Genomic DNA, 18,872 nt, shown 5'->3' with positions numbered 1-18,872 from the left:
TTTGAAGGCACCAAGGTAATTTCAGGTTTTCCATGAAAACTCACACTTTTATTCATTTGCTAACATAATTGCACAAGGGTTTTCTAATCATCAGTTATCCATTCAACACCATCAGCTAACACAGGAGTGATGGTTGCTGGAAATGTTCCTCTGTACCCCTATGGAGATACTCCATTAAACATCAGCTGTTTCCAGCTTTTCATTTAGCACAATAATGTCTAGACTGTATTTCTGATTAATATAATGTTTAAAAAAAATCCTTTCTTTTAAAAATGAGGACATTTCTAAGTGACCCCAAATGTTTGATTGGTAGTATCTATACAGTGGTGGAAAAAAGTTTTCAGACACCTCATGCATTTGTGAAATATTGCATTAAGAATCATTCTTAGGTCCTCAAGTGTAATTTCTTTTAGTACAGTCACAGCCTAAATCCTAAAAAAGCCAATAAAAACTTAAAATTGATTGTTTCCATAAAAATACATAAGACATTTTGAGCATTGGGCCATTTTGATACCAGTGATCCACTAACGGAGGTTAAGCTTTTTATTAAAAGACAATTTTTGTTGCCGTGCTTCATGTCTATGTAAAGCCAGCACACCTGAAAGTTCTTCAGAGACAAAAATAGACAGGAAACACGCCTGAAGATACAGATTCTGTTACAACCTGGCTTCAAAGCTGTAACCAAAACCCCAGAGACAACTACTGTATGGTGGCCGAAGCAAAGGTTTGTTAGAGAGCAAATAACCCACAGCGCCTTAAAGGCCAAACAAACAAAACCAGAAACGGGTAGCTGGAACTCCAAGGCAAACAGCTCCTGTCAACAAACCACCCTGGACTGGAAGGGAGGGTGATTAAATGCAGTTGGACACTGATTGCAGGTGTGGCTCTGTCAGCTGACGACCCTCAGCTCCTGATCAGGCACACCTGGTGTTGATGTGGAGGGTTGTCTCAGTTCTAAGCCAGGAAGAGCAGAAATACAGACGAACCAACAGTTTGGAAGACAAACCCAGATCTGGGCGTCTAAGGGTTTCTTCAGCTAGAAATGACCGCATCCTGATCTGCATGTAGAGGGAAAACTGCTGAATGACATCACATGAGCTTCAGCAGCAGTGGTCAGACCAAACTGGTGTCCAGTGTTCCACCCACATCTTACATGGCCGACTTTTAGATTATAGCTTAAGGTTCTACAAGGTCATTGAGAAGCCTCTGATCAATGAGAGACAGAGGTTAGCCCAGTGTTGTTGGACCCAAGCACACAAGAGCTGAACAGCCAGGAAGTGGAAGAAGATTCTGTGGTCAGATGAGTCCAGTTTCCAGCTTTATCTGACCAAGCATTATCTCCAGCATGTACAGTACCTACTGCCAAGCATGGTGGAGGCAGTATCATGGTTTGGGGATGCATGAGTGCTGCTGGTGTTGGTCATCTCACGGTGTCTGATGGCACATTGAGCTCTGCCAAGTATTGTGCCGTTCCCAAATTCACATGCTCTCTTTGCAAGTGCTCTGTTCCGTCGAGGTCAAAACTGGATGCTTCAACCAGATAATGCTCCTTCAACACATCCAGGACCAGCAGAACTTGGCAGCAGGAGCACAGTAATGTAGATCTTAGAGTGGCCAGCTCAATCCCCAGACATTAGCCCCACTGAAAATCTGTGTTGGATTAGCAAAAGGTCTGTTTCAAAGTGTAAACCAAAGAATTTAGAAGAATTAAAAGCAGTCATTCAAGAAGAATAGGACTAGATTAGCCCTCAGTGTGAAATGCTCGTGGGGAACATGGCAGCCAGGATTAGAGCTCTACTGCTGCTCATGGCTAGCCTAGCCGCGCTAGACAACCCACGGCAACGAATTTAATTCTCTGCCAGGGTGGGTCTAGTTACCCTCCATAAGGCTCGAGGCTGGATTCTCCTAAAACTGGCCGGACCAATCACCATGAAGTGTAGAGTCAGAAGGTGGGCGTAACGAAGTGACGACAGAGGCGTGACTATTCTGACAGAAACAACCGGCGCACAATAAACAGTTATCTTTCGACTCGGCTTTGCCCACAGCCCTTAAAGATTTGAAGCTAAAATTCAACTTGAAAGATAAACAAAGGACGACACTGAAGTGTTTCATTGAGAAGAAAGACGTATTTGGACTTATGCCGACGGGATATGGCAAATCCTTAATACACCAGTTGGCTCCGCGGCTCCGCTGGTTGGGAAGCTAATGGGACTTAGCCACAATCCGCCGGTGCTCTCAGAACTACGTCAGCGTTGCGTTGATTGGTTGTATACCTACCCAATTGCTGCAGAGGGATTTGATAGACAACCTTTTAGCCCGCCTCCCTCCCTGTCGAGCTTCCCTAGACCCTTGTGCCGTCAGAAACACGGGTTTAGCATGGCTAGGCTAGCTCATGGCAGGACTTGATGGTTTATTTATTTTTTGTTCAGTTTTGAAAACATTCTGTTATTTGTTGACTTTGATTCCAACAATGTTGAGAACTGACATACTGAAACTGTAAAGCATTTATTATTTTTAGTTTTTCTTGTCAGCAATAAACAAAAAAATATTCTTTGTTTGTGTCTGTCTATTGCAGCCACACCTTCTGAAACACAAAAAGATTTTTCCACTAACATTTTATAATATTTGAGATTGTGTAAAATTCTAAGGGTGTCAGAAAACTTTTTTCCACCACCGTACATGTATACACAGATGTGAAGCTCAGCATATAAGTTCATTTTAATGGGATTCAGTGGAAACCAGGAGCCACATAACAGAGTGCGCAAGTGTCCTCGAACATAGCAGCGACTCCTCAGTCGCTCTGAAAGCACTTTTCTATGTGAACTGACCCTGAACTCAAACCGACTTGAAAAGGCTGTTACACAGACCAATACATCTCCCATCTTTGCACCTCAGTTCACCAGAATGACTTTTCCCACCGTCTTGTAAACATGATTTCTACATGTCTGCTGGTTGCTCATTTGTTGCCAATATTTCACCCATTATCATTTTTTTTTGTGCCTGTTTTGGGGTAAAAAGTTCAGTTTATTTATCCAAAAAAAACTCATTTTCAACTTTGTGACACTCCAGGAACACTTCATTCTACTGGGAATACATTGTTTTGAGCTGGGCAGAGGCTCACAGTAAAGGTAGAATATGTGATTCTGTAGCATTATTAGATATTCAGCATGTGCCATGTCCTTTTCCTTGCACAAATATGCCAAAGCTTAAACATGCACTGGATGCAGTGGCAAAGTGTTTGTGTTTTCACTATTTGGAGAACCAATGCTGAGTATAGTGAATCCAACAAAAAAATGTATTGGAGTTATATTGTTGATTCTATTTTGTACTTAAAACTAAGGTGAGAACAGAGATGGTTTAGCAAAACTACAGTAATTTAACCAGGTGTTTCTTTAACTCTGTTATGTTCTGTGGTGTGTGTAAGTAGGATTGTGTTTCCCTTCTCTTTTTGCCTGTTTCTAGGCTACACCAGGTGGGAGTGGCTAGGTGCATCTGTGGCTCCTTATCAATCAGGATGGTTAAATGGGGAGGAAAGCGTGATCATCGGTGCCAGTGGGCCAGATCAGCTGCCAGAGTGTGGAGTTGCTGTTTCCTCATGCTCTGCTTAAGACTGAGGGTCTATTTACTGAGGGGCTGCGTGTTGGATTTGTGAAGCCTGTTTTGTGTTGAGCTATTGTTGCTCCTTTGTAGCAAATAAATTGCTCTCTGTTGAGGTTACACCCAGTCTCCCCTGCCTCTGTATATATTCTTTCTTACTACTTGTTACTCCCCTCATCCCCCAGTTCACAGGACGCAACAAACTCGAAATCATGAATTCAGCCGTTAAACAATCTGCTTGTTCAGATTTCATTTACTCATTTTTAACAGTGCAAATGCTCCAAATGTTGCACTAATTTCCACCAGTCTGTCTGCATCAGTTATGTGAGAAATTTCTATCATCAGGCGGTTCAAGGGGAGCGTAAATTGTGGTTCTGCTTTTGAGTCAGAGTGTGCCAAATTTCACAAACTATGAACTCCAGGAACTAAAACTTCAGGTCAGATTTTGACTTTGACACAGTCTCACGCAAAGTTAAACTGACCTCCTGCCACAGCTGGACACGCGGTTATGGTTGATTTTCATTAATCAGAAGCTCCCAGCTGAATGTACACAGTGATACTTAATTGGCAACCAGGAAGACTGGTGCCATTAGTGAAACGCAGGATGACATTACGGTGTCCAGTTTTCTGCTGACTGACGTTAATTTGACATGCATTCAAACACTGCGCTGTGTAACTTGTTAAAGTGTCACTTTGACGGCGGCGTGCGCTGCATAATCAACCATAAATCACCATTAAAGGAGAGAGTCTGAATAGGAGGAAGACACATGGCAGTGACTGGAGGAGGATGAATTTTTAAAAGGCACGTCTTAATGATGCACCAAATATTTACATGCAACCCATCTGTATGTATTATCACGTCTGCAATTATACACAGAACTTCACACCCTTCAGTTCATGTTTATTTGTAAAATAAATCGCTGCTCATTGAAACATTTGATGAGCCCAATATATGACACAAACAGTTTTATTGACGGATAAGAACACAAATAGTTATCTACAATGACAATGAGTTTTCTAGCCTTACAACAGTTGGAATATATTGTTGGTTTTTTTTTGTACATAAACTGAAAATACAAAGTTACAGTAAACATGCCTTTTGATAAAAATATCTTTACAAAAAATGTACATTTCTATACAACAGTTGCCAGTTACACGTCTCTACAAGTCCAACGATTCTGGTTTAAACCTGCAACGATTCCGACAAACTGCCAGTATATTGTTTTGAGTGTTATTTTCCAAACTTAACAAAATTCATCCTTCTAGCCTACTGGAAATAAACAAGACTATTTACAGGGCGAATGAAAAGCCAGTGTCGAGCCAGAACTGCTTAAAGTGACCCAGATAATATACGACAGTTAAAAGCAATGAGTTTTTTGTTTTTTGTGTGTAATCTTTTTTTTTTTTTGCAAAATATTTGACACATCACCATACGGTTCATTAAATAACAGGCTAACAGCAAAGTAAAATTAAATAAAAACAAAAAGATAAACATGTAGCAAAGCCATTTCCTTTAAACATGTTTCTGGATACAAAAATAGTGCTAAATGTTACACATTGTCATCATTCACCAGACACTGATTTTTGAATGAGCTGCAGGACAGTCTTTTATTTTTATTTATGGATTTTTTCAGGCAGTGCTGCCAAGATTGCCTGGCGTGGTCATGAAAGTAACTTTTCCTTCATATTTTTTTTTAATAGAAACGTTCAGTTTAAAAGGTCAGTTCACCCAAATCACACAAGAAAATATTCTTCATCATTTTAGGAGGCAAAGCTTGATGCACATTGATCATTTATTGGTTGTGTTTAAAGTAAAGTTTGATTATTAGCAATCAAGGAGGACAAGACTATTGTTTAACTTATATGCATTTACAAGAAAATGAACATTTTCTGTGACAGAATTTAGAATAATGCAAATTATACCACAAAATTTTGTTGGATCAGCCTTTTTTCCTCATTTATATCTTGCATATGTCTCATTTAAAGAGCATTTATCGATATTTAACCCTCATCTTTGACAGATGAGTTCAGCTCAGTTTGATTCAAAAATCAATCAAATGCTCGAGACTACACATAAAAAGTAGAGACTGCATCACAGCTTAATTAATCCACTGTTTTAATTGGAAATAAATCATTCCAATAATTGCAAAAATGCTGAATAACACATCTGATTATTGGCCCGGACATTAATCAGTCAACCCCTTGTTCAAAGCAACAGTCACAGTACTTACATTACAGTATTAATAAGTTCCACTGAACCACAATTTTACCCAAGGTCACAGAAAACTGCAGAGACATCTGTGTGGAATTCTCACCATAATTAAGCCATTGTTTCTGAAAAGAAAAAGGCTCCCATTGAATTTGCAATTTTTCATGTTTCAAGCACCACAAATGAAATCCCCGTTACCTTGATTGCGCTGCGGCGGCTACAAGCCTCGGGGGTAGATATGTGAAAAAGCGTGTGGACATAAAACCACAGCTATCTGCTTAATGAGAAACCTCCTGCAGGTAACAGATATGCGTTTTTCTAGTAATTTGGGTGAAACAACCCATTAAACCATCATCCCGTAATTCAACTTTCACACATATCAGGACTGAGCAGTGCGACTACAGCAGTGATTTGATTCCAGGTGGCTTTTAAACCGTGCTAAAGGCTAACAGTACCCAGGTGTGTTAACTGATTAGTCAGTAGCACCAATTAGACTGACAAAGGAATGTCTGTCCTGCACAAATTAATGCTGCAGATCAGAATTCAGATCATAATAGTGTAGTTTCACCTCAATTCACAGCTTATATAATAAACCAAACATGAAAAATTATCTAATTTGATAGAAATGCAACTGTTTAACCTCATTTTTTTGGGGGGGATTTAACCCGATAACAGAGCAACTCCTACTCTTTGAAAACTGCCCAAACAACATTCAGCTGTTTTGAGCGGTGCTTTACTGTAATGGAATCTCAGCTCAAGCGTATCTCGGCGAAACGAACGCCGCCGAGCAATCAGCTGAGACACCTGGTTCCCGACAGCCACGTCCTGAAACGGCGTTCATCGTTTGAAATAACTTTACAGTGGTTCCATCTGATCGGTGGGGGAGAGAAAAAAAAAAAAAAGAAAAGCAGCAAACATGGTTGGAATAATTAACAGCAGAATGCGCTAGCATCCAATCACTGGTGACATAATTCAATTTGCAGCAATTTAGTTATAATCTGGTTAATTATAATTGCTCAGCTGAAGCTCAGGCTGCTTCATTTTTTACTTTTTTTTGTATGGTAGCAGTTCCAGATGCCTGCAATTTAACTGATAAATGGGAACTGCAGCATGCAAAAATTTACTTTACTGTTTTGTCCACTCAACTAGTGAACAAATCATCCACTGCTGCCTTGTACAGCTTCATCCTGAGCAGTTTTAATGTTTGCACTTTGTCAAAACAATCTCATTTAAGTTGACTTTAATGCAGCATCAGCCTCTCGGTCATGTTAGACTATGCCGAAAATTTAAGTGTTCCAAATCGCAAGACCTCATTCCGAGATGATATCAAAGCTTGTCGGTGAATAATTTAAAATAATCCAACTAGTTCTAAAGGGGGAAAAGAACCCTACATGGAGTTGAATGCAGAAGGAGATGGTGGAGGAGGAAGGCGTTGGCCCCTGAACAGCAGCCGTCCATGTTGGGATGCACAGGCTGAGCAGGGAGGAGAGCACTGAGACGTTAGGGCACTGCTCCCTGGCAGGAGGCCTGTGCCAGTGTTGGCTTTCTACCACAGGAAGCCCTTTCTGCTTCTGAATCTTGGCAGGAGTTGGAATATATGATGGAACAGCCCCACAGGGCATTTGTGTGATAAATGGATAAAGCTGGATAAAGTTTTGCTCATAGCTATTGGCTTATGTATGAGTCAAATCCGAACCAGACGGCAGCGATGTTTCATTCATTTGCTGTATATCACGCTGCGGCCGGCAGATTGTTCCGACTGTCAGTTATTCATTTGATATTTGAGCGAAGAAGAAACATAAAACTCATCGAAGAAACAGTTTTGTCAAATTACAGCGCAAGCACATTTCATAAAAGCAGCAACGATTGATCAACAAGTCACCGTCTTTCACCATAATTCCATTTACAAATCAAAATAAAAGCCTTTATTTCCATTTTCCCCTTGGTATTTTTTATTTTTTTTAAGGAACAGAATCAGTGTCATGATGCTGTCGGCTTCTTGCGATGTAATATAGGTTGCACATGAAGTAAACTCAGGCCGGTGTATTAAAATGAATATTTTCTTTAGAGAGCACATCACATTTGATTTGTGCTGCACAACCGGGCATCTAAATGTGATCCGGCATCTCTTGAACACAACTTACAGTCCTGAATGAGTGTCTTGATCCCTCCGAGAGCCTTTTCTGTCTCTTGAAGGTGATGATGAATTCTAATACCACCGACCAGGAGTGTCTGCTTCCACGCCCTGGAGAGAGAAAACTTATGAAAACACTTTAAAGGACTGTGTCTCCTCCTCAAACATGGTGACTGTTTATAATGCTGTAAATCTGATGAGGATTAGGCTGACTTTTAAAGCTTGTCCGTTTTGAATGGCCTCAGAAATATCTCGGGGAGTGCAGAAATATTTTTTCTGCTAGCTGGAGCTGCCTCTCTAATCCTTCTGGACATGACTTATTGAGGTTCTTCTCACTGTGATTTTCTATCCTTGGTAGGCCTGCAAGCAAAACATTCACACATTCTCCACAACCTCAAGTGGGATTTTCAGGTTTTTAAATGTATGTGCTGTGAGGAGGTTTTGTGAATTTGCCACTGATAGAATTTGAAAAAGGGCCGACATATGGAAAGGAAATGGGAAACTCAAGTGTAACTTGTGGTTTCTTAAGAGGTGGATAGAACTGGGACACCAGCTGCCTGGAAAAGCAGAAGGGGCTGTGCTGTTAGTGGTGAACATTAGCAATGGTACATAAAGAAACTTTGCAGGAATGTTCATGTTGTCCACAAAAAACTACTAATGATGAGACGTTTATCTGATTTATGGGGTAAATGCGTCCACAATGCCAGAAGAAGTGGCAACAAACCATGAAAACATGCAGGCCACCTGATACTACGCGAGGCTAATGCTAACACAGCAATAGAGCTGCAGATGTCAGCATTATTTTCAATTGGGCTTTTGTATATTCGGTTGATAGTGCAGGATTAATGGCTGTCAAGCAACCAAATCTTGTATTAGTTTGGGAAAATTCATGAAATACAGTTTAAGGTCTGTAAACACAAAGCTAAAGTTAGCTGAGATTAGCGTCATTGGTTGCACTGGTATGGACGATGTTTTCCATTTGTACATTGTAATCATGGCCGTTTTTTTTTTTTGGTCCGTTCCCATTTTCCATCACAAATTGGTCATTTCTTAGCACATTATTTAAATGACTGTAAACAGGAATGAAAATGTGGGCAGATATTTTGCATATTGAGCTGATTCTGTTTCAGAGTCATGATTTGGGCCTTAAAGCTACTAAAAGGTGGCTCCTATTTGGCTGTATCACTGCTTTTTGGCAGTTTACTGCTGCCTGGCACTGATTCACAGCAGGGAGGAAAGCTGCTCTGGTGGCCATGACAGGCTTCTTGGACAATGTTGATGCTCTGACAGCAAAAGCTTTGTTTCCAGTCATGTTTTGGCTGCACTTTTTGCACGAAATGCAATGCATAATGTTGGCTGTTCTACCACACCTTCCAAAGGTTAAGAATTACTAGTGTTGGTGGGTGGCGAGGCGCGACCGATGTGCATACAGAGACATTTTAGAGGGTTAGACAGTTGCTTTGTGTAACTACAATTTACAGATGTCCCCTAAATGTGTCACATGCAGACTATTGGTAGATGCCATATTACTAACGTTCCAACTTAGGGAAGCCTCTAGTCCCCATTCAGTTGCTGCAGCACAATTCAGAAAAGTGTGTGACCAAAAATAAGCTTGGAAAGAGGGAAATAACACACTCTAGAGTCAGATGAATCTCCTAAAACAGAGTGATTTTATCTGGACAGGCAACACATCTACAGAGACAGACAAACCTGCTAAAAATCAAGCGCACCAGTGTAGCCAATGAAAATGTTGGTCAGACTCTGGAACACCTAAAAGTATCTCTAATCATCACTAATTAACGTGCTATTTGTTCTAATGTGTACAAAAACTAATTGCAACAACGACAAGTCTCTAGTGATGTACTGGCATTTTCACAGTGACATTAAGAGACTACAGACGTAATTATTTCCTGGTATGACTTGCGGATGTATTAACAAGAACTGGATTCTAGACTTAAAGACGGTGCCCAGTCATTTCAGTAAACCTGTTGCACGAGCCAAAAACATGTGAATGCTTCCCAGTTTGCTTTTGCGTTGTACGGCCACCTGCACATGTGCATTGGTGAGTCCCTGATGGCATCTGTCCACAGACTTTACATTGACATTACACCGAGCAAATGAAAACTGATTTTTTTTTTTAAGTACTTGAAAAGTTTGCGAATATAAAAACTTCCACGGGTTACAAATTCACAGGTGTTGCTGTTTTTTTGTTAGCAATACTGCGAGTGACCACTTAGAAAATATGGCAGTAAAACTGGGCTACATGCCATCTCCAGGTCTCTTAATACATCCATCCATGACATTAACAGATATGCAATGCTTTTTTCACCATCCTCTCAACATTTTAGAGCTGTAACCATGGCAACTGTACACATCAAAGATGGGACAGCTGTAGCCTCAGATGGTATCACACAAAAATGAAAACTTCATTAAGTGGACTAAGCCACTAACTCAAATAAATTAAAGATTTATGCAGCATATAGAGCCCTCAGAGGTAGCACTTTCTGCTAAGTATCCCAAAATGCAATGTAATGCATTAATTAATTATAGATGTCAGGAGCTATGCGCCAAGACAATTATTTTCTAGTGTCTCAAATCTGAATTATTGCTCCCTATAAGAGAGTTAACTACTGAATTTATATTACACAGAAAGAGGTTAATTAGAGTGATTTAGGGCACAGCTTCAAATTGAACCGGACAGAAAGAGTCTGTCTTTAGTTTCTGTTGACCGCAACTGTGCTATAAACCATCAAATGGGTCAAATTTGACCAAAATTAATTAATATTTCCTTCAAATGACTCAAACTAAGAGCTAAATTAGGTACCATAATTAACAGAGCTTTGCAACCTCTGAGGATTTGAGATTCCATTTCCTCGTCCAGCAGCAAAACTGTACCAGAGCTTACTCAATGTTGCATCAACAGTCTGCGACTCCTCCAACGCCGCCAAGCGCCCCCCCCCCCGCCGCTAGGAAGAGCTAGCCAGCGCCAAGCCAACTGATGATGTGTCTGCATCATTACCCACATCTTGAGAGGCAACAGGCAGCAAACTCTTTACCTTTAGGCCTCGCCATTCATTGCCTCTTCCGCACAACTCAATTAGATGAATGTTGTTTATGGGCAGTTCTGGCCCATTGGAATGCCATTATTGCTCCCTCTGTCGAATTTGGTATTAGCCGCCCTTCAGTGATGCTGGTCTTCCAAATGTCATGGAGTTTATGACTTAGGAGTTAATTAACGAATGTTTGCAGATACTGAAGATGCAGTTGAGTAGCTCCAGTTTTTAAGGACAAGGAGATCCCCCCCCCAGTAACTTTTTACAGCCTTGTAGAACAACGTCACAGCTACTGTAATGGACGCTTGGTTTGGTCGGAAATCCGAAATTCTTACCTGATCTCAGTTGTCGATATCCGATACGTGGTTTTCTATCTGAAACAGGAGAACGTATAGGAGGAAAGTTAAAATCACAGATATGATATGGGCTTTTTAACTGCGGGTTGCATTTAATCTTTCTTTAAAGGTTGATGGCTGAAATACGCTCAATGAGAGCAGCTGTGCCAACGCCGCCCAACGCCCTTTGTGCTACATTATCGCAAGCGGTGATCAATGTGACCTTCAGGAAACAAATAAATCTCTTCCACCGCGTCTCTGAAAAATAATCTCCTCCATTAGCGAGGGCACAAAGCTTTCATCAAGGATAGCGTGGCCGTTCTCACCTACTTAATGGTTAATAAATATAGCATAATAAAGAAAGCATGGCCAGTGCACGGCCATGGTGCCTGGCTGAATGCAGATGAAGCTTTCATGTCACTGTGAGGGGCTCTATAGTTCAATTTACTGTTTTGAAAGCTGGATAATGTTGAAGCTCTAGCAGTGTTTTAAAGGCATTCAGACAACTGTCATTAAACTAAAATATTATTTCATGTTAAAAGGTCAGTCATTTGAAAGCCCCACCGTGGCAAAAACAGTAATTTAATCTTTTAGCTTAAATGCACCATTGGCATTTAGCTTTTCAAAGTAAAGGATGGAGAAAAAACACATCCTACAATAAAAAAAACGCATCCATTTTTCATTTTATTTTGTGTTTAGACAGTCTTCAACAGACAGAAATCGTTTTTTGAGCTGCAGTCCATTTTTCCATTGAAATCACTGGTGTAATAAATGTGCATCTAAGCCACAGTTGACTGAGATCAACTGTCTGATTGAATACAATCAATATGAGCTTTGTGGGAACCATCATGTCAGTAGAAAGACCGATGAACCCTGTTCCTAGGGTGAAATTAGAGTTGAAATGATTGGTCGATGAATTTCCTTGGTTACAGTTTCTCCATTGTGAGAGAATACAGTTTTCAGTAGAGGTTTTGGACTATTGATGATCACTTTGGACACTAGGAAATTATAAACCTCAGCGATTCATTTAGTTGATAAATCACAGATTGAACAAGGATTGACGAGTGAAGTTGCTGCTTAATTCATTAATCTCTTTGTAATCTCTGAATGCTGTTATTTGTTCAGCAGGGAAAAGCAATATGTGCACTCGAGCAGAAGAATTTTAACTGAAAATTGTCGATGTCTGTCCCTTGAAGTCTGAATTGGAACTTCAGAGCTGCCAAGATGAGACAAAAAACATAAAAATAAGCAGTCCTGGAAAGCACTGCCTTGATTTTTAGGTAGTTGGTTAAAGAAAACAAGCAATTCACAGAAAGCACACTGAGAATTTCATATGTTTTACACTAAATGATGATTTTTAACTGAATCTCATTGACAGACCAGCTTTTGTTGGCTGCTTTCTGACTGACCTTGTGAAAGAAAACCTCTCTACTGCTCTATATCCACCACTTCATGGCTGGATCCACACCAGTTCACGCCAAGTCCGATCTTAAACGCTCTCCTATGTGTCTTGAGGCCGCCGCTTTAATTATAGCCCAGTAAGTTTGTGTATGTGTGTGGGCCCGAGAAGAGCCTCGCTTCCACTGTTTCGGCCGGGGTCGACAGGGAGAAACTGTCAGTCCGGGCGCCCTCACCATTCACTCATGTGAAACCCCACTCTCTCAGATCTGTGGCCATGAATAATTCTGGAAAATTAGCTTTCAGAAGGCGAAGACTGTCTGCCCACTTGAGATCTCCCAAAGTGCCTCGCACTCTCCCTCCCTGTCAGCCCCTGTCAGCGGCTCCTCTCACCAGATGGTGGCTGCCCTCCTCGTCGAAGTCGTCCTCGCCTCCGTCAGTCATCTCGCCCGCCTCCACGTCCAGCGCCCCCTCACCGGCCTCCTCCCCGGAGTTTTCTGCCGTCTCCGACACTGACTCCTCATGCAGGGAGTCGCAGTTGTCCTCGTACTTTCTCTGAGCCTCTGAGGGGGGAGAAAAGAGGGCACGGAGAATGAAGTGTGATCAGAGTGTAGTTTTCTTTGGCAAAGTTTACTAGGCTGCCTTTTTCTGTTTCAAAAGTTGTGCAGACACATTAAAAACTGCTGGTCTCTAGAGGCCGTGCTGCTCTTCACTGTCAAGTAGACTGAAGTGGTTTGTCCTTAAAGAGTGACTTGCACTCTATATGCACTTTTTAAATGCATTTCTAAACCGTTATCTCTCCATTTTAACCTCTGTAGCTGTCTACAGCAGCTGGTAATTCAGCTGTCATGCATGTAAAACAGAAAATGCTCCAGAATTTCAACACACTTTGGGGAATAACTGTGCATTTGTGCCATGCAGCCAAAATGACCTTCACAGTGGGCTGCACTCCGAGGTCGTCCTGCAGCGTAGGGCATCTATAAAGACCTCTCCTACAAACTGAGCCAGCGTGGTGTTGACACCTGTCTGCCGTTATGACGGAGAGCTCCGCCGCTCTTATCTCCCACAATGTCACCAAGACTTATGGCCAGCGTGAGCTCCTAATTTCCCTCCCTCAGTGCTTCCTTTTTCCCCTATTCGTCCCCATCTAGCTCAGACCTCACCGCCCGTCTCTCACCAGATTCGACTCTCTGCTGCTTCTCAATCTTCTCCAGGCGTCCCAGCAAAGAGTCGATCTTCATCTTGATCTGAGTGAGCTCCCGTTTGATCGTCTGAAGCTGGTCCGTCTTCACTGCTGAGGCACAGAAAAGGCAGAAAAGAGTCGTCTTCACTGACGGCTGCTTTAAGCTCGTCCTAATTTTGCTCATTTTAATGGAGCACAGATTGTCTGCTGTCATCGCAGTTTTGAGCTTTTGGAAATCACAGCATCACTCTGAGTCACACTTTCCTCAGGGAAGAACATCTTTATCTGGCCAACTGAAAAGTTACCCAGCTAAAACTGTGGACCTGCTGCTTTCAATTTGAAGATTAGTGCACGGCTTACGCCCACCATGCTGTGCAGTGCTGCTCAAGTTTTACTCAGTGGTGCCAAATATCTGCACAAACTGTGTGCTATCTGTCTGTGTGTGCTGACATTAGAAGATTCTGTAAAGCATGGGGATATATATATATATATATATATATATATATATTTTAACACCTTAAGATAGTATCTGCTTGCTTGAGTGCATATAGTAAACTTGCTCACACTTACTGAAAATTGATCTTTCCCTGCTGTTGCTGTTGGACATTAAAAGCATTCAACCGGTGGATTTTATTAGGAAACTGCCACATGAAATAGGGTGTATTTGTATCTGTGCTGTTAGCTGATAAACCGGTAGCTCTTCTGCTGTATTTCTGATAAAGTAGTTTCCCAAGGAGTGAGAAGAACTCCAAGATGTCCAGTGTCAACTGAACATGCACCATGTCCAAGTATAAATGAACATTTATTTAAAAACTGCTTCTCTTCTGGAAAAAACTTACTGAAAAATAGCCACTTGTGATAAATTCACCAATAAACAACTGCTATTAAATCAATTCAAAATACATTAAAAAAGGCGAATGTGGGATAACATTGGTCGATTTGTTAGAATGCAGTGTCCCGGAATGGGTCGAGGAATACGACCAAGAGTCCTAAGTGTTGTTCCAGCCTCTAAAACCCCTAAAATTCAGTCTAATCAATCCATTTACGAAGTGCACAAAGTTCTTTTTCCATGCATTAACAGGTCAAAGCTGCAGAAGTAGGAAATGCACAACATCACATCTGGTTTTAATGTTGTAAACTTTTCACGAAAGCAGAACACTGCCGATTTGTCACATAGAACATAACTAAAATCTAAACGACAAATTTAAACTGCTTGTAAAAACCTATGTAACTCAGAGTAATGTTAAATTAACCATATTCATGTATTACAGCAGTTATTTTCGAATTCATGAGTGAGATCCTGAAAATTTCATGCACAGAAACCTGCAGATCCTTTGCAATTTCACAAACTGTTACGGCAAAAATTTGACTTTAAGTAGCCATGACAGTTTGTGACCAGTGGCTTGTACAAAACATATTATGTTTAAGGATCAACTGATATGGGTTTTTTGGGGGCTGATGCCAAACACTGGTCATCAAGATAGGCCGATAACTGATATCTGGTTGTTTGCCTGCTGTAGTTTGGTCTGCTGTTCATTTCTTTTTCCCCGAATCTTTCACTATTCTCAAATCAAATCTATTCTATTCTATCACTTTCATTGCCCACTAAGCTCCACTTCTTAAAGCATTATTAATTACTGTTTTCCAGACTCTGTTTCAAGTTAATCTGTGGCTGTCCGCTAACTTAGCCGCTAGCTGTTAGCTTAGAATTAGCCACTGTGAGAGTAGCTCATTTGTGGTGATGACTTGTGGTTCTTGCTCAGTTTTGAAGAGTATAGAGTGACAACAGACGGAGAGAGGAACCTGCAAGAGACCTGAAATAGCACATCTGATATATCAAAAATGGGCCAATAAAAATACTGATACCAATAACCAGAAATACATCAGCCACGATAATCTGTCTATACCTAATGATGCAGTATTTTTGTGTGTTCTGTTAAAGGGCAAAAATAAAATCTGATGATCAATACCTCTGTATTAAAACAACTGCAAAACCCCTCAAAATATCAGTGTCTTTCAGTCCTACGTTTGCATTTCCTACACTCACACTTGATCACTGCCCGACTAACAGACATAAGAGATAGTCGGCTCAATTTTCTCTCTCACAGCTTCTGTTTACCACCTTATGAATAATTGCTCTTCTCCTCCTGCTTTGCTTTGGCTCTCAGTGTTCACTCTACAATGCATTTCTGAGGTTGGGCTGAATGCAACACAACTGTATCATGTCAAAGTGTCAACCTTAATATGTCGCATCAAAATAATAGCTGCTGAAAATAACAAAAAAAAAAAAACCCAGATTCATATGAAGGACGTCACCATTAATTCAATCGGGTCCGTCTCACGGCTGCTGAAATGAGGGTGTACTCCTTAGCAGCTTGAACTGAGCAGATTAAAGAATTTAGACCATAAAGTAATAAGATAATCTTATTCCTTAACCCTCGGCAGCTGAAATGTGTCATCTTTCGAGAGGAAAGGGGAAGAACAGACAGCAGAAGTTGAGAAGAAAACATAAAATTCTCTTTGACACCTATCAGATTCTGTCAGCGCTGGCAAGAGGATGGATGAGCGTTCGGTAAACAAACCCACGAGTTCCTGTAAAGCTTCAGCTGGAAAAAAATCAGAGACGGGAGACATGCAGAAAAATCAAAACACTACTTGTCTGGTATCATGTCTGCATGTGGCTCTTTGAGTGAGTTTCTTTGATGTATATTTACACCCACACCACATCACATCACAATGCGGAGCCCCTCCAATGTCTGCGCGCCACTTTGTATGATCCAAACCGATGCATAAAACATACACATCTACATTTAGAGAAGATGTCAGTACGTGATAAAAAAAAATACTGACATATTACTTTGCAGTGAGCTACATTCCCCAAAAGGACATTTTAATCATTCACCAGAATTCGTGCTGAAAAACAGCACAACAGCTGGCCCCAGTAGGATCCGATGCATGATATTTGCCAATGCATGACTTCTTTAAAGTGGAGCAGGATGATTAATGTGACCATGGGAAAGAGAGGAAAAAGCGGCACATAATGGCACACGGAAGGCAATGCATTGGTAATATGGGTGCAGAAATCCCCAAGATCTACTCTGGTGTTGTTTTGCAAAGCAGCCATCAAGCTCAAATCCACAGGCAGGCAGAAAATCGACCTTTCTGGACGGGATAAAAGCGCTAACACATTGGATGCACAATCGTATCTGGATAGGGGACACACTGGAGTGTCACTATCTCTTTCTCTGTATCACCTGCCTCCATTTGTACAAACCAACATCCAAGAATAGACACACATATACGCTCACTTCCCCATGCCAACATTATCTGAGCTCGCTATGGGCAGCTTACTAGTCGTCCTTTGATGATAAGAAAGTGTGGAACAGTTTCTAATTTATCGGGGCCTCCAGGCCTTTTTCCTTTTGTGCTATCAGCTGCATAAGCTGCAGAGAGAAAACATACACACCCTAATCCAACATCGCTTCATCAACATAGCATCTTTAGATAGCCCCAGTTAAAGGAAAAGGGTTGAAAAAGGCTATTGTTATTTAATAAGCATTAGGGAAGATTTAGGGAATGAGTAATGAGGCTAATTTTAGGACTTCGTGATGAACCACGGACATTTTGTCTTGGGGATAGTGAGGATCTCTTGACTCACTGGTCTATGAAGATTAAAGTGGACAAAGAGTTTTGGGGCTGGTGGTGCCGATGTCAGACTCTTCCAGTCATTGAAAAGTTACCAGTTTGGACATAAGAACGCTGCAGGGATTTTGTTTTTTACCGCACAAATATTTTTGCCTGCTTTGCAAAACATACGTATTTGTATTTTCATTAAATACCCTAATCCTTCACCTTCAATGCTGTGAAACTGTACATTTAGTACTATATACGACTCATCTTGCAGTATACACCATTTGTCGTTTAAAAATTCAACCACATATTTATGTGTTTTCAATAAAACTGCCTTCAGCTCGCCAGTTCACACTCCTACGCGGAGCTAAATGCGGGTTGAGAGAGAGGTTTGCTAAATTATTTAGCGAGGTATTCGGTTAAACCCGCACCTAACTTTGACAAACTATTCAAAGCTTCACAATTCTAGCTGCGCTCATCATTTCAAAATCCCAATCTCACTGTAAAAGCAGTTTCTTACATTGTGTAAGATCTACGTACAAACAGAATAGGGAGCGGAGCGAAGCATTTGTTATTTATAATCCCAGCAAATGGTAAAAAGTGGGAAAATATCTTGCTTTGTCTGACCGACTGTCTAAAACACCAAGATTTTAGCTTGTCATTACAAAAGAGCAGGAAAGCAGAAGAAAATCTAACTTGAGCAGCTGGATACTGTGAAATCTACTATAAAAACATCAATCTGATTCATTTTCTGTTGATCAGATAACCAAATAATCAATGACAAGCTGAGGAGTAATAACGTTATTTGAAAGGAGATTGGTAGAGATGAAATATATTTTCCGTTTATTTTAGGTTTTTACAGTTGAGTGAAAGAAAGGAAGGAATGTCAGCCGTGAAATTTGACAATGAACTGTGAACCCTGTTTAGAATCCAACATGCATTCAAGAAATAGCTCTTAAAGCTACTTAAAGACACCTGAATCTATCAGAGAACTTTCTATGTCACTTGTATAGCACCTTGTCCCCCAAAAAACAGTCGTCTTTCACTGAGAAACATCCAACCAATCGTGGTAGAGCACTGCCTCAAGCATGGTGTCGTGAAACCATGCTCATAAATTGTCGGAAAAACACCTTTTAAACCTTATTTTGGGGCAAATTCACCAAAAACAAGCATTTTTTGTGAGATCTGACTGGTAATTTTAGACATGCGGTTGTAGCCTGCCCGTTGAAATGACAGTCTTTGCTCTGTTCCTTTTCATATAAATAGGGGTCTTCTCTAAGGGCTGCTGAATGGCAAGACATGCTCAGATACTGTGACTCATTCCCCAAAAAAT

At 40.9% G+C, this 18,872-nt stretch overlaps 1 protein-coding gene across 6 annotated transcripts in view; it reads right to left on the bottom strand.

Moving 5' to 3' along the window:
• Positions 1 to 4,548: 4,548 nt before the first annotated feature.
• The window catches only part of LOC110965782 (RNA-binding Raly-like protein), a 114,239-nt gene continuing 99,915 nt past the window's right edge, over positions 4,549 to 18,872 (bottom strand). For 5 of the 6 annotated variants that reach the window (XM_051940194.1, XM_051940191.1, XM_051940193.1 and 2 more), the window contains 4 exons: positions 13,904 to 14,020; positions 13,120 to 13,289; positions 11,329 to 11,367; positions 4,549 to 8,051 (listed from right to left, as the gene is read on the bottom strand). In XM_051940194.1, the coding sequence (XP_051796154.1) occupies positions 11,335 to 11,367; positions 13,120 to 13,289; positions 13,904 to 14,020 (320 nt within the window). In that variant the 3' untranslated portion in view covers positions 4,549 to 8,051; positions 11,329 to 11,334. The remainder of the gene's footprint in view (positions 8,052 to 11,328; positions 11,368 to 13,119; positions 13,290 to 13,903; positions 14,021 to 18,872) is intronic. The other variant, XM_051940195.1, reaches the window with a different exon arrangement.

This window comes from Acanthochromis polyacanthus, chromosome 20 (assembly GCF_021347895.1).
Source record: "Acanthochromis polyacanthus isolate Apoly-LR-REF ecotype Palm Island chromosome 20, KAUST_Apoly_ChrSc, whole genome shotgun sequence".
In the NCBI taxonomy this organism is placed as follows: Eukaryota; Metazoa; Chordata; class Actinopteri; family Pomacentridae; genus Acanthochromis; species Acanthochromis polyacanthus.
This window is presented reverse-complemented; position numbering and strand designations above follow the sequence as displayed.